Source organism: Plodia interpunctella, chromosome 22 (genome assembly GCF_027563975.2).
Source record: "Plodia interpunctella isolate USDA-ARS_2022_Savannah chromosome 22, ilPloInte3.2, whole genome shotgun sequence".
Taxonomy (NCBI): Eukaryota; Metazoa; Arthropoda; class Insecta; order Lepidoptera; family Pyralidae; genus Plodia; species Plodia interpunctella.
In genome coordinates, this window is record NC_071315.1 from 3,773,099 (window position 1) to 3,790,264 (window position 17,166).

Sequence of the window (17,166 nt, forward strand, 5' to 3'; positions counted from 1 at the left end):
TGCGCATCACTACACAGTATAAAGCAAAGTTGCTCCCCGCTGTCTGTCTTTTTTAAATAGATAAAGTGATTCAAGAGGAAGCTTCAGGTGTAGAATTTATTATGGTTTTACCCGAGCGAAGCCGGGACGGGACACTATTCTAAAGTAAAGATAACCAACTGAAACGTCTTCAGCCACTTTTTATTCGGCTATTTTTCCTCGTGAAAAGTCACATTTATAAATATGGTTTAAATATTCTTAATTACTTGATAAGCTTTATTTAATTAAGTGCTTATACTCTTAACATTTTCACCCTCACCGTGCTGTTATCCAAACAATAAAATACCGACAAATGGCCCATAAATATTACGGCAGCATTCTTCCACATGTTGCGTTCAAAACAATTTAGTTTTCAGCTGGTTTGTTCCTTTTGGTGTCTTTGATTAGCTCTGAGTTGATAGAGAAGCTTGAAAAAGACCAAGCAAACTGTATAGACGACTAGACGACTTACGAGTATAACCAAATGAGAAAGATTTCCATACAACTTCTCGGCCTAATTCGGCTAAAATACAAAGTGACAGATTGGGACGGGCACGTGATGAGAGACAAAATCTCTCTTGTCAGCGCTCTCTTTTCTCTCATGTATTTCTAATACGCACATCTCTTTCTTGTATTAGCGAAGTGATGTATATGACGTGGTCTATAGCTTTCTCTGTCTACGATATATAACCAAGATTGTAAACAGAGGAGAGTGAATCAACAATTGACTGAAATTTCAAATCGTCAGATCATGTGCGATTCACATTCTTCGGATTACCTCTAAAAGGAGAATGAGAGCCAACACACGGAGACAACAAGAACGTGCTTGTTGTGATCACTTTAGATCTCTTAACCCCTCCGCTATATCCGTACGCTGTCAAAACACCGCCGCCCTTTGAGTTAAAAAAGGACTCATTAACGGGTTGAAAGTACTCAATGTTGGGTTTAGGAAACATTTTGGGATTCTGCTTTTTCTTCAAGCGTTTTATTTTGTCTGTATTTATTTATGACAATATGATCTTGTCACTATTTAATCTCGTTCCACCAATAAGCTTACCATACAGCTAAACATGACCTGGTCTTGCAGCTTTTAGCTCTGTCTACGTGAAAATACGTGATAGGCACCATACTGTATGAACTGTCTTCAATAAGTTATTCCTAATAAAGAATTTGATGCCATCAAAAACATGCTTTAAAAAACCCAACTCTCGCAGCTCAGTTTTTCTACCGTAAAAAGTTGTGAGATCTATGTTACCAAGTCGTATAATTTATTAAGTCCCTACTTAAGGGACCTTCTGCCTTAAGTTATTACACAAATTATTATCATATCAATATTAAAAATCTTTTAGGTTTTAAATAAATTCTAATTAAATGAAATTTGAAATTTACAGTGTTTACACAATACCTGCTTAATTACTGAAAATTTAGGCTTCCTGTTTTATCGACAACGAAGTTATTGGGGTTCTAAATTGGCCTGAATTGCTTCGAGAAAAGGATGGTACGGTCGTGCCTTTCTTTTTGCTCGACTTGCGGGATATATCTGGATATATTATGAAGGTTTTGTTTTTGTTACAATACCAATACTATGCTATGTACTCCTTTCAACTCTATGCCATTATCTCTCCTTAAAAAAGCTCTCGCTAAAGTATTTAAAAATACCTACCAAAAAACCCATTTGTGATATGTGTCCGCTAACAAATTAGAGACGGAATTTTAATAGTGGACAGAGATAAACATATAAAGAGTTATATCATATCATTTATTTGCAAACTAAATATATTTGTGAGTTATAATATCTCAGCATCACATATTTCAACCAGATTTAAACAACAGCAGCTCAGCTAATGGTGTTTGAAACTCGTAATTGGCTTTCTTTATTCGCATCTCAACTTCCTCCTCCTTTTCTTTCATCGTTACTCCTTGCGACGGAAGTGATTTCGAAAATGTGTTAGTTCTTGCGATTTACTTTCATATCTATAAACTCTATGGCTATTCTGTGAAAGAGAGATATTAAGAAAAGTATTTTTAGAATTAACTCCACCTTTTGTTCTTTTACTAATTGTATTTTGTACTATAAAGTTTAAACAAATAAATTATTGGAATAAGCGAGCGATGGCTGAGAATCGTGTTCATCAGTTCATTTCATCATTCACAGTATTCACTTCACACAATAAAATATCTCATTTGCAATGTCACAAAAACCATTTTTTTTTTGCCGAACATTGCGACGTAGCATACATACTTTCTTTTCACCTCACAATTGAATCGAATAAATTGCCCCCAATGTATTTATGTTTCAATAGAGCATTTACCAAATTAAATTATCGTATCATTCGGGGGTGCGTAATATGATTGATAGTAAAGTTTATATCTTCAATAACTCCCCTTATAACAATGACCATTAATTTCCGTTCGGTTCACTAACACCGCAAGAGTCCGACTAGTAAAAGCACTATGTTTCTATTCATAGGGTTGCCGACTAAAAGAAAACTCTGTACTTTAAATATTTTCTTCATAATTATACAGACTAATAAATCCACTATTCGTCTAAGTTATAATCTTAATAAATAAATTATATTTTAATTATTAAGATTACATAACGTGATTAAATGTAAATAATAGTCCACTGAAAAAAACATTCACAATTGATGAAGTACATTATTGCGTTTTACGGTAGACAGAGCCAACAGCCGCGAAACTTAAAGGAGTTTAGCTACTTAAAAGGCTTATTGGTGAAATTATGAATCTAAATTAGTAACAGGTTGCTAGATCGCCTTTGAAAATAATCGCCAATTAATAGTCCTTGTCTAGGTGTAGGTGCTGACCCAATACTTAAAAAGCCAAAGACTCAGATAATTACAACAAAATTATAACACAAGTATAAATTTTGAATTTGCCGCTAGAGGCGCTGGTGTTGTGAAAGGTTAGTTTTCAAACAAAAATTTGTGTAAGAACTAGTCATTAGCTCAATCTCTGCAAATCCACCAAATTATTCCAACCACCAAGACGTTATGAGACGTTATGAAGTTTTCGTCATCGATTTTGCTCACAACCCTAATCGTATTTTTAAGATCTTTGACCGAGGTCCTTTTAGAGGCTTGCACAAAGCGCAAAAAGAGGGGCGCATGTGTCCTATTTCAAACATGACGACCCTCTGTTTACGAAATGAATCATGTGACGTCACGGGTCGGGGTTGAGGTGTTATTGTTGCAAAATCGCGCACTGCTTGCGTCTATAATATTTTGTAAATGTGTTTGTGCTATGATTCTGATTTATATATAACTTAGATTTGTGGCAACGATGCAAAATATTTGCTTGACTTGAACATAAGCACCGTTATTTTTGTGTAATTTATGTCTACTAACCGAGGCCTAAAATTTATTTATGTCACTTATTTTATCATACAAGATAGTTTTCACTCCTTTTATTCTCTGGCATATTTTACTTATTAGAGGACAGATAAGGAATTTTATAGTGTTTCTTGATTTTATTTTGCAAAAGCAAATATTCATGTGGTTTTTATATTATTATTCATAGGTACTTTCCATAGAACACGAAGCGAACTCTCCCACTTCTGATGTTGTGGTAATTATACAAATTGCCTCGTGTTTGTTGTTCGTTTTAGTTCAGAACAATTGCCCTAATTTACTTTGTACACGCCCTGCGTATAAAATACGCAATTTGTAGTCAAATCACGCCTTAATCTATATTGAATGTGTTAGGCTATATAAGGTAGCACTGCACAGTTAAATATTCACAAGTATGTGAAATTGAGAAGCCAGGGTTAGATACTACGACACGGGGTTCATAAAAAAGAGCGTGATACGATTTCATGGTGTTGCAGGCCTCCATAGGTTGCGGTGACTAGGTACTTCCCATCTGGTGGGCCGCATCCCTGTTTGATTGCTCAGTGTTATTAAAAAAAGTAAAATTATTTGACAACATCGTTGTTGTAAATTGTCAATTCAAGTACCAAAGTACTTGCTGAATTCTTCTACTTCTGCTCTGACTTCGGTTGCTTTGCATTGTGGCTAAGTTTTTTAGACTTTTTCTTTTGAAGTCGACATATCAGACAAATTATATTAAATCTCTAGTGGATAGGTTGTTTTGAACCATCACTATACTAGTTGATACTCACGACAGGCTTTCCGCAGTGAAAGTGTGATTGTGTGATTTTTATATAAAATAATTAAAATCAATTTAAACGAATTGTAATTTGCATTAAACAAATTGTAATTTTGAAACCGTAAATATCGTTTGAAAGAAAATAACATAAATCAGAATTATTTATTCGATTACATTAAATTAGTGACAGGAAACTGGTTATCATTCAAACTGACATAAATCGTCCAACTTTGAAATAAGCATCCAAAATATGTTTTCAAGCTACAGATTTACACAGTAATTTAATGAATGCAGGATTTGGTCCCAAAAGTTGCCAAGGATTGAATAGTTAAATTAGCGTTGCATTCACTTGGCAGCCATCCAAAGAGCCATATCGGATGAAATTCAGCAAACATCATCTCTTTGGTAATATTTAATAACAAGTCATATGTAAATTGTAAGATATACCACTTTCATTTTAATAAAGCGATCTTTAGTTATTCCAACGATAGGGATGCTGACCGTGCGAAGTGCGAAAATGTAGGAAATCGGACCCTGGGCTTCGACGCTCAATGGCTGTGGAAGCTACCAGGAAAATGCTCAGATAAGAGAAAGAGCTACTTCAACGGTAGATTTTTAATATTTTAAACTGTCATAGTTTTATTTAACATGCAATTTTTTTTTTTCAAATCTTGCAAGCACAACAAATCTAAGGTATAGTTTTACGCTGACGCCGACCGGGTCCCGTGGCGTCACAGCCTAGAATGAGAGCGAAACACGAAGAGAAGAAGACAGAACCACAGACTGTTATTTGCCTCCCAAAAGTTTTGGGTTCTCGACCTCGGTCTACGTTGCTTGACTTGCGTGATCGGCTGAGTAATAGCGCACTCGCTATAACTAACGGCTTGCTAGACACAGTTTTGCTAGTTTTGTTCGCGTGACCGAAACTTGTAAACTATACGCCAGCACTATGCCACGATTTATTTTACGACTGAAGTTGTTCTCTGGAAAGCTGTAAACACTTCTTAAATAGAATAAGTAGATAGCAGTTTTAATCATAAAATGCTTATTAACCTACGTATAATGAGTAATAAGTTTTAAAGAAACTGAAATATAAAAAACATCTGAGCAATTCAGATGGGTATAGATACAGTATCATCACGTCTTATTCCTTTCGGCATAGAATGAGATAGTTTATCGTAATTTAATAGAACTTGAAATTGGTTAGCTACCTACGCTCTCCCTTAGATTAATCTCCAATTAGCGCTTTCCTTTGATAGACATTTACCATCGGCGTTGGAGGATAAGCAGCTGGCGCTTTATCTCTCTTTCGATTCCGGAAGACATGTTTCAAAACAGTACTCACCTTTCCACAAATCGAATTAAAACGTTGCACGAACTTCTGTCAGCTGTCTCGGTTATTTTGAGTTGAACTTTGTAGTTCCAACTCGCGGCAAACTGGCTCCAACTTTAGCCGTTTATGATTTTCATTAGTCTAGTCTGCTTTAATTAAGGCAACGCGTCTAGGGAAGACCAAATCAAGTCTATTGAGTCGATTCGTCACGAAATGTCCCGAGATGGATAACTTTGGTTCCGTGCTAAATTTCAGATAAATTATTTGTAATATTTGTTGATTAATATTTTTTCTGTTGCAGGTATGTATGGTATAGAACATAGCAATCAGTTTCCGTATGTATTTACAAATCTACAAACTGTGATCCACGGCTCCGTTTCGTGAGAATTATGAATATATTTCGTATATGTGATGCCATCAGATAATGGTGATGATGGTTCTAATGACGCTTCTGTTTTAAAACAGTGTTGTCCGCAGTTTTGCCCTCGGCAGCTTTTGTTAGACATTAGATCTTTAACTATGTGTATGAAAAATTCATCAAAATAGAGCAATTTAGCCGTGAAAGTGTAACAGACAGACTTACACAGATTTTGTCCCGGGTTCACTCGGGTAAATTCATAATGAACCATACACCTATACTTTCCTCAGGAATCACACAATCTAAACCCGCAGTGGAGCAAGTGGTACTCTTTATTACACAGTAGTGACACTATAGTTAGTTTGGTCATAGTTTACTTAAGCCCATTTTATTGAACTGCAGTTCAGTTCACTGATGAACGCGCGTGTTTAATCGCATCAACTCGACGGCTCGTTGAAGCGTCACGACCCAACCACTGGAAGCACATGTACAGTCAACACCACATCAGGCTACCCAAATTAATTGCAAACTAGCCGCTATTAGCGCTGGATAATGATCCAGGTACTGAACATGCGGTCGACTGTACAAGTAACGGCATATCAACCTAGCAAATTCACTTCTATCACCTCAATTAGAGATTCATTCTAGATAATTTGGCAATAAGTATCTTCCTCTCACAAGCGTCGGAGCCCAGGGTCCGTTTATCAACGGTATTCGACTTTCTTGGTTGTCACTAGCATCTATTTCCTCGACATCAAACCAGCACTTGGCTTACCCCTTCTGCTACGATGTTGCGGTAACGGCATATAACCAGGCATTTGTCTCTTTAAGTTTTTTTTTTCGGAATAATTCGGTGTATTTATTTTCGAGTTATTGCTATCGCTGAACGTAAAAACTTGGAAAATTGCCTGATTTTATAAGTATGTGTAAAGTAATCACTAAGAAAGACATTTTTGAAATTCCTCTCCTCTTATGGTGAAGTTTAGTTACTACGAGAAGAATATTTTTTACATTTGACCCGTTTTCCAGTCTCTTTTATTTTTTAAACACATCTCCATTTTGTAAACACTTGGCAAGTGCAGCTGGTATATACGCGTTTAATGTTTACAGTACCGAAGCTTTTACCAGCTTTTACCTAAATTAAGAAATACCTTTAGAGCTTTTATTTTTATTTGAAACTCTTTAGAAGTGGCCGGAATATATTTACTCCAGCTAGGACTTCATTGTGTTGCGAATTTGCCTGTGGATTCAGCTTGTGCTGTCTAATTGACAGCACGAGCTGAATTATTCGTATCTATTTTTTTACATTAATGTCAATATTATTGTAAACTTATTATATTGTCGATGCCCTTTTTCAGATTCACAAAAAAATTGTAATTGAAGAAAATTACTCGCCACAATACGCGAATATTATTTTGACCCTGACCGAATGTTTAAACACATAACATTTAGACAGTTGCAACCCTATTTTCCACCCCATGTAAATTATAAGGGGAGGCACGCCCTGAACGTTTCCTATTACCCTTTTTGATGTGTTTTTTTTTGTTTATCTCCAGATTTAATGAAAAATGGCGCTGCCTGCAGCCATCGTCTGGCTGTAGGCACACAATGGATTTAAAATTTTGAAGTTTTTGCACTTTTTAGTTCTCGCCGTGACAAGATTTTACGCTCTGTCGCTGTTGCCTCTCTTAAAACAATTTTCTGTTTTGACTTGCGTGGAGATTTTTTCGAAGACTTTTTAGTTGTATATGTCTACGGTGGGATAGATTTATTTTTGAAGTCTGATAATGTTTAGTTTCAATTAGTGCATCGTAATTATATTTTGTTCACCACCGGTTCTTTTTTTTACGAAATTTCATTAAAAATAATTTATTACGAACGGAAGAAATAACATTTAGTTTCAAAATGTTCATTTACTTTGTTATTAGGTAATTTCACATTTTAAAAAGTATACATTCCAATAATAGTATCCTCACCCTAGTAAATAAATTAAGGTGTCCCATTGAATTATAGGATGCGATCCGAATCAGACTGATGAAGCGACGAGGCCCGGAAATTGAGATTGGTATCTGATATTGTTCCGATTATCTTAATAATGTTACCTATGAGAGTTGATTGGGAAACCGCGATATAATCTTATCTATACCTATATTCCTACTAATATTATAAATGTTAAAGTTTGTGAGGATGTGTATTGTGAGGTAACATATTTTCCTAGCGGTATTGTGCGTGTTTGTTACTCTTTCACGCAAAATCTATTGGAGCGATTGTTATGAAATTTGGTACACGGGTAGAATATAACCTGAAATAACATGTAGGGTACTTTTTATCCCGAAATTTCCACGGGTGCGAAATCACGGGGCGCAGCTAGTCTTAAGTATATTTAATGATGAGGCGTGTGGTTCACGACACGGTGTAAACTGTAATGACATGTAAATATGGCAATAAAGTAATAAGAAAATAAGAACTTTGATGTAAGTTAATGAAAAAAGGGATGCCTCGCTTTTAATTACTTTGAAAGCTATGATTAAATAAAACCCTAGCGGCCTTGCGGTCGAGGACTATCTCAAGTTATCTAATTACAAGTTCCGACTCGCCATGTTTTATTAAAACTAGTTCCATGGGAAGGAAAATAATAAAACTACAAATTTACAGAGACGACACTTTTTATATTAGCTATTGACGGAACTTCTTTGTCGGAAGGTAGCATCAATCACCTAGTGTGTGAAGACATTACATACCACTTCATTAATAATCGACGAATTAATAATCGACAAGAAAATCGTTGTGTGTGTGTGTTGCTTCTCTCATTCCACGTCGTATCACGACCTTCAGCAATTTAATTTTACTAAGTTTTTTTCTACCAGTTATCCAACTATCTCTTTTTATCAGTTATCAGCTATGACCAATACGACTATAAGAATAAGGAGTGAGAAGGAAAATAATACACAAGTGACTGAGATGACTCATTTTATTCGCCTACAAATGAAATACTTTCAAACTATCAACATTAAATCATAAAATACATATTACGACAGATAATTACACTCGACCGGTTTTTTTTTCTCAGTAATTTTTGCGGGAGAAACGAAATGCATCTTCAACAACTTCATCATCAAATAGTAAGATTCTAGGACACAAAAACAGAACTGCATTTGCGATTGGCTTACACAAAACTCCCGTTATACGTACAAACTACAAGCGTAATATTAATTAAAGAATGCACGTTTGAACCTTCCATTCTTTCCATTTTTTCAGCCGTTGTGCGCTATGTTTGACCACCGCTCCGCGTACAATGCTGGTCGTTTGCACTCATTTCTCTCGAGATATCGGATATCGCCGTTCAGCGCACCAATTCTAATACCACTTATCGGTTAGTTTAGAGCCAACCAGTCCATTTTTTTCCAAGTGCAGATTTGAGGAATTATTGAAATAATAATAAATTATTTCAATTCTATGTATAGATTTTATGTATAGATATAGACATTTGTCTAGTTGGATGTGCTTTAGGTTACTATTTCATTCATAAATAATGTCACGTTGTATTCATTTTTTTTACTTGACTACCTAAGCTCATACTCAGATTCATACTCGTCGTATCGCATCAGAAAAATTAAGTGGGATTCATATCGGTGCCATTTGAATTTGTACGCTGAACGACATTCCTCTTTGTTACACCCGTTGGGTTTGAGTCGGGTAGAGGAAACATTTTCAGTTTTTTGTCGAGAACAGGCCAACTGCAAAGGTTGAGATGATGGCGAATTAATTAAAACTTCAATTTTATGCCGTCATAATTCGGTTTTAAGACATCTGTCGCCTAAATCCCCTCCGGAACGATCGGTCTACTTTCCTGATCAGTCAACTTATCCATTTGGTTTACTTTCATAGTTCGTGTAGTTTTCCACAGGTCTAAAATCGAGAATACGTTCTGCATTATTTATATTTCAGTTACTCTATTTCCAATTTTCTGCTTAAAACATGTCTCTTTACGTCATCATTATCAATTAATTTCCCGTGAGAGGTTAAGGCTCCAAAAGTTTTATAGAAAAATGATCATACGAGAGAGCGCCGTTGTTTAAAGATATATCTTTCTCCATACTTCAAACTACATGTATGCAAAATTTCAAGAAGATTGATTAATAATAAGGTAATAAACAAACAAACTTACTTTGTATTTATAATAGTAGTTAGGATTTAAGTCAACTGTTCTTTACACAACCCTGGATTTTTTTTTAATCTAGACAAATAAATATAAAATTAAAAATTTAAGAAACCCCAGACAAAGAAGTGGCTGCTTCACCAAATTGGTATACGATATTTAAAACACGTCTTTGTCTCATGAGACAAAGTTACTAGCAAACATTTAGACCTATATGTATAGGTTGAATACAATTTTCAAACAATCGATTTCACTAAGTATTCCATTTAATACTTTTTCACTAGCATTTTTATTTTTCAGGCGTTAAGACCTAACGACGAAAATTTTCCGTGTCGTACATTTCATTTCCACCGGGTATAAATCACAGGGAGAACCACTACATCCGTGTTGCAGCACAATGCACCTTTTGTGCAGCACTTGAACCTCCTGATTTATGTGGCAAGGATTCTTCTTTTATTGCTTGTACCTATAATAAAACATTTTGTGGAACTGTTTCGGATACTTCATTATGGTGTATTCACAGAGCTTCAGAAGTAGTATTACGTATCGTAATTATAGTATAATTACGATACGTAATACTACTTCTGTGTCATTGTAATTCTGTAATTTAATGTAATTCTGTGTCATTTAATTTTCGCGGATTTATCACTGTCGTGGTTTTGGCACTGTCTTGTTTGGTATCACTGAAAAGCGTTCAGCGTTCTGGCTCCTCGTCATGATATAAGCTAAGTCGTGCCCTTTTGTACCTAATGTACCGTTGTAAAATTAGAATGTTTATCCTTTTCTGTATGGTTTATGCGATTACTATGAATAAATTTATTTCTATTCTATGTTTGGGGTCGGCAAGAAGCCAGGTTCAGTTTCACTGGAAGATTGACTAAGATCAATACATATAATAAAATTGAAGAAAGGTCAAATTTGTACATTGGATTTTTTTTATTCTTCATGTAATGTACTTAGTTACTGATATAGATGACGAAAATATAGTTTTGGAAATTTTTGTCTGTCTGTCTGTCTGTCTCTCTGTCTGTCTGTCTGTCTGTCTGTCTGTCTGTCTGTCTGTCTGTCTGTCTGAACGCACATAACTCGAAATCTACTGGACCGATTTGCTTGAAATTTGGTATGTAGGTACTTTATATACCGGGCTAACATCTTAGATGCATTTGAAACCGGTAAATAATCAGGTTCCCGTAGGATAATTGAAAAACTAATAATGAATCAAAAATACCTTGGAATCCCAGGTCCCATTTTATAGACATTTCATCCCGGAAAATGAGGAGGGTCCTGTAGGAAAATGAAAATGACAATCCTCGGAGTCGATTTACTTTAAAATTTTGCAGATAGAAAAAGGGGTGAAAAACTGTTAATATGAAAGTTCTACACCGTTGAAGTTAGTGATTTGAAAATTTGGATTTTGGTTGTTTACAACAAATTAATGAATACGTGTTTGATTTTCAGAGTTTCTGATAATTATTAACCCTCAATCTTCAATTTTCAAGATAAAAATCTGAAAATTCTTACTGACACTTACTTTTTGTAGTAAATAACAGTACCTAAATACGAAAAATGTTTAATTTAATTTGGTAACTGTGGGACTGTACAGTTGACTATACGAAATTGAAGCATAATTCGAGGCATTCTAAGAGTCATTATTGTAAGAAAATCCAATAACGTCGATACTATAGTAATACTTCATTTAGTTTCATTTTCGCTCCGGTCTAGCTCATTAGCTAGACAGAGAGAGTGGCAGTCCACAAACCGCGAACTAGTGTCGCGTAAATCAGATTAGCCAATCCAATTTACTGCGTTTTTTAATCACTGTGTTCGAGTTGCGACTTCATTGTTCATCATAATTTCAGTTATCTGTTTCTGATACGAAGAATCGCTCGGAATGCAATCGAACACATTATATGAACCGAATATGGAACCTTTAATATTTTACTCCAGCACACGGTCTAGCCAGTCGCTAAGTCTCGATTACTCTGTCTAAAAAGAAAGGACGTAAAAAGTTTTAGTGAAAGGAATAAAGGACAAGTTTATTTGTTAGACAACTTAAAAAAAAACGACTTTCAATATTCCTTTCGCAGAAACTTTTGAACGGCTAAACCGATTCTCATGAAACATGAATAAGAACACTCGGGATAAAATTATCTATGACACAAAAAAAAACTAAACGAAAATCGGTTTATCCGTTTGGGAACTACGATGGCACAGACAGATACACAGACACGTTAAACTTATAACACCCCTCTTTTTACGTCGGGGGGTTAAAAATCAAGAAAAAGGTGGATGTTAAGTGAAATGACAAGTGACAGAGCTAAATGGAAGGAGTTAAGATAATGTGCCGACTCCACATGAGTCGGGAAAAGGTCAAGATAAAGGCTTTGTCTAATTACATTTGATACTATTTTTTCTCCCTTTTCCTCCTTTCCAGAATCGGCGCATCATGTGTTTTTCTCCAACAATGCGCTGTGCTGATATTTAAAAAAAATGTAAAATTTCAACATTCAACATCAATTCTCATTATGTAATTCCCAAAGAAGCGCTGTTTATACTGATAAGACATTTTGTAAGACCACCACCACCACCACACATCAGGTGAAACTATACATACATATTATCACACCTGTTTCCCATGGAGCTAGGCAGAAACTAGTGACTTTCAACTTGTCACAATCCTGACAAATGTCACTCGCTTCCTCTATACTCATCAGGCCAAATCAAAATTCTACAATGGTAATTTTTTGAACTGTGTTTTTAAATATTGTTGTAGTTGTAAACAAAGTTGGGAGTATATGATGTGTTGTTATCGATAAACTGGTAAACTGTTAGCCGAATGAATGTGAAATAAAATCCCTTTTGTAGTCAATCGAATACAGCGTTCATATAGAATGTCGTTAAAAGGGGATTTGGTGCAATCCCGCGACTGAATCAAATTGGATTGCGTTTGTTTACTGACTGACACAATCATGGATTAAGGGAGATAGTAAAAGTGTCAATAGTAATTTGCAAACAACCTTATGTTTGCAAATTACATGCACTTAATTTAGACCTTATCGGATGACATCCTATCAGAAGAAGCATCGAAAGTATTTAAAAAACGGTTTCTAAATAAACTCTCTTTCTCATCGCGTGGTCCCGACTACATTTAGAGCTGCGACGCCCTAAGGCCAGGGTTACCGAAAAAATAAATCACTAAATTATGAAGATTTGGCTACGCTTTTACAACCACCTGCCTGCCTGCCTGCCGTCTTTGGAGATGCTATTGTTGTTATCACCTATGCATGTGTCCCTCTTAGGCGCCTCGTACGTACATCCACGGGAGGATTTGGAGTGGTCTTATTCTGATAATACTTCAAGTAAATAATTTTTTGGCAAAGATTCCTCAAAACTAAAACTTTACCAGTCTGTATATAAACAAGTAAAATTTAAAAATTATGTTTCTGCGAAACTTCTGAAGTCTACGGAAGACTTCTGAAACTAGAGACTGGCGACTCTTGGCTCGAGTAGCCAATTTGGTCAGCAGAGTATGGAATATCCTGCGATTGTATTTCTGAAATTGTTGTCCGTGTAATAAATAAGAATTGGAAGATTTTTTTACTGTTTGCTGCTGGGACCTATTCTAAATGATGACATAAGAAAGAAGCACCTTTATGCCGTCACACGACTTAAAAGATTCAACCAAAGTGTTGAATGCCCCAAGTGATATAAAGTGTTATTAGGAAAGTTGGAGATTTGTGAAAACTTGACAGGCCCAGGGCAATGTTTTGGCAGTGACGGCGTGTGAGAGCTATGTGAGCGGAATGTGAAGGCCAGTGTCTAAGAGATTATTTTTACTTAACTACTTTATTGCACATCTCAAAAAGCTACAAATACATGGACTTAAACTAAGAATGTCACAAGACAGCTCGTTCAGTTCTCTAAAAAAATTTGGAACGAGTCTTTTCGATTTTAGACGTCCATATTTCTCATAGCTTACGAAGTCCTCATGTCCTCATGACGACGTGAAGCAAAATTGAAAGCATACCCCCTGGAGCGCGGTACTTGAAGACGCAAGATCATCTATCTTATATGCTTTTCTAAAGATCCCCTGAATAGTGCGTCCCAACGACATCCTTGAGATGTGTCCCAACCTCCCTATATACAAGTAGTTTTCTAGAGGCTATAGAAAAATATATATTTTGCACTGTAATTTGGCTTGCATCATTAGACTATTTGGCTAATCCATAAGACGAATACTGTAAATCTTTAAATGACGGATTGTTTTATAGTAATGTGCGAATTCTGTGGGTATGGTTGTTGTTTTTGGCATTCCAAATAAAAAATCATGTGATTATAGAAAAAGGTTTCGTTTTACTAGTGAACATTCTATCAACTATATTTAACTCAGTCCGCATTCTGCTACATGTTCGCCCATGAATCAACTTATTACATTGCATTAGTGAAAGACGTTTCAATCGCATTGTTCTCAATTCCTCCTTTTTAGGAGACCGAAATAACCATATAATTTATTTTGTAGGTAGACAGATTGCTTCTAAAAGTATAGTACAGATAATTACTGAAAGATATCTATTGAACAGAATATAATATGATGTATTGTCGCAATATGAAACAAATGAGGTGGGATCAAGTAACCGGGGTTAAAATTCAATTTTGAGACAAAATTGTAGCAAGCCAAAACATTTCTCACTTCGAAACAAAAAAGCGCACACGCGTAGTATTGGCGTAAAAGAAAAATATAAAATATATTATTTCCAAATGTAAAAGCAAAAACGTGTGTGACGCGACGTGAAGCGAATAGTGTTCCGCTCGGGCGAGCACGATGTGTCGTATTTTTGTTCGCGTCATGTGTCACGCGCTTTGACACTTTGCTTTTCTTTATTTTTTTTTTGCCGGTCATAGTGTCACAGAATTTATTGAATTTTGATCTAAGAACTAGAATTTAAATTTTGTTACCTACCTCTCTATTCATCATTTCGTTCAAAATTCATATTTCTTTCTCCATGTTATTATAATTATAGAGATGTCTTTTATAACAAAATAATAGTGCGCACTTTTAAATATAATAGATACGTAACAAAGGAAAACTATGTGAAATATATCGAAATATACGACTTCCTCATTATCGAAATAAAGTAACATCGATGATTGCACTGCACTTGTACACGTTTGCACCGTGTTCGCACCTTAACAACGTCGCTCGCCCTTTGTGGCGTTTCTTTTTGATCCGTTTCCACGCAAAATGATGTAAAGAAACCCGAGATATTTACATCCAATTAGGGGAAAACTCAAAAAGAATTTCTCGTGACGAGTAATTTTCATGAAGTATATCCGTCGTACTTCTATTTACGTCTTCACGTATTGCATTTTTGTTACAATCATTTGGATATATAATTATTTTACTTTGGATTGGACTAAGAATGTCCTTAATGTCCTCGAATAAGAATATATAAATTGCACACATTTATTGATACCTATTTTATTAACATATTTTTTTATTTCCAGGTAAGAGCAAGTCCTTACCCGCATGGCATGCTAAGTAAGCGAGTAACATTCTCATTGCCACGGTAAGAAACCTCTAGTCGATGTGGTGATGGTGATGGGTTTGTGCTGTCTATAAAGTAACTTTTGTTTGTATATAGTATTATTGCACGCAATAGAACACAAAAAGTAAAAGAAATTAATGAGAAAACTAAAAGGTAACGTTTTGTGTTGTCTTTTGTTTTTAGGGCTTATTTGAAGTTAAAGGACAAATAAATATTATTGTTTCCGTTTTAGGTGTCGGGGTTTTAAATGTTATATATACATACATATTAACACACCTGTTTTCTACGGGGATAAGCTGACACTAGAGAGTTCGACTTGTCACGATGCTAACAAATCTCACTTGATTCTTTAACTCATCACTCTTCATATAGATGTTGCTCCGTCCGCGTTAAAAAGTAGCCTATGCTACTCTCCACCTATGTCCACACAAAAAGCCCAATAGAAAAATATCGAGCGAACCTACCTAGATCTTTCAATCTAGCTTGAATACCAAATAATTTGTTTCATTCGATATTTCCACGTATTAGAATCCGATTGAATAAAAGAGAAAAAATACATGTAACAGGTAATACGAATAAGGCGCGGGGCGCCGCGTTCAGGATATTGCATTTGAGTTTGCAAGTGCAACTCTTATGCGGGCCGCTGTTTGAAATGTTGTACAGTGAACAACACGGCAATTTACATATATTCTTTGTAAATTCGCCCCTGTTACAACTGCATAACTGACCACGCGGACACGTACATTCGATTGTACAATAGGCACTTGAAGGAAAATCCTTTAGAATGTTATTTTTATATTGAACTTTTATTATTCATTAAGGTGGAATTAATGCTGAACATTATCTAAGGGTCAACCTTTGGGTCTGTCAACGTTTAACTCCAGTAATTAGGAAGATATTACATTTATGATTATTGTCAAACGAACAAAACGCCGTATATACAGGTATGATACAAGGAACATAATAAAATTGTGTTGCGTTTGCACAAATATATAAAATAAACCTATCGAAATATTATCTAAGTAAATATCCTTATTGCAAACCATAAACGTTCGAAAGCATTTAAAACAGTTTCCAGAAGTTTCTATAACTACGCCGGAGATTGGCGCGCGCGATAACTTGAAAAATGTAATAAATTTACGTTTAAAGTTTATTGCGGGTAGAATCAAATAACTTAGTCTGAACGTTAACTGATGCTTAATTTCCGTATTTTACTTTTTTATTATACGTTTTATTTTATCCATATGTTGGTGTCGGTTGTAAACAACGAGCTGTCAATTAGGCGGGTACTGGCGCGGCTCGTATGTACGGCTGACAAATTAAGATATATGGTCATATGCAGCGCCTTATGGCTACAAAGTAACAGTACAGTCTACATCACATCAAGCCAGTCAAGTTTCTCTCATTTGCCGCTATTACCACCGCGTAGAGTTGCACTGCATGATCATTTTATGCACAACTAGATGTTGCCCGGGGCTTCGCTCCCGTGGATCCTGTGAATTTTGAGATAAAATATAGTAGTAATCTTGGGTAATGTACCTTTCTAATGATGAAAGAATTTTTGAAATCGGTTCGGTAGTTTCGGAGATTACCCGCCTCAAACATACAAACTCACAAACGCTTACCT

General features: G+C 35.5%; 1 protein-coding gene across 9 annotated transcripts in view; it reads left to right on the forward strand.

The window, feature by feature from the left end:
* Positions 1-17,166, forward strand: part of LOC128679928 (focal adhesion kinase 1-like) — a 111,066-nt gene that overhangs the window by 32,360 nt on the left and 61,540 nt on the right. For 3 of the 9 annotated variants that reach the window (XM_053762454.1, XM_053762456.1, XM_053762455.2), the window contains exon 3: positions 15,499-15,560. The exons of the other annotated variants lie outside the window; for them this stretch is intronic. In XM_053762454.1, the coding sequence (XP_053618429.1) occupies positions 15,526-15,560 (35 nt within the window). In that variant the 5' untranslated portion in view covers positions 15,499-15,525. The remainder of the gene's footprint in view (positions 1-15,498; positions 15,561-17,166) is intronic. 9 annotated transcript variants of the gene reach the window in all.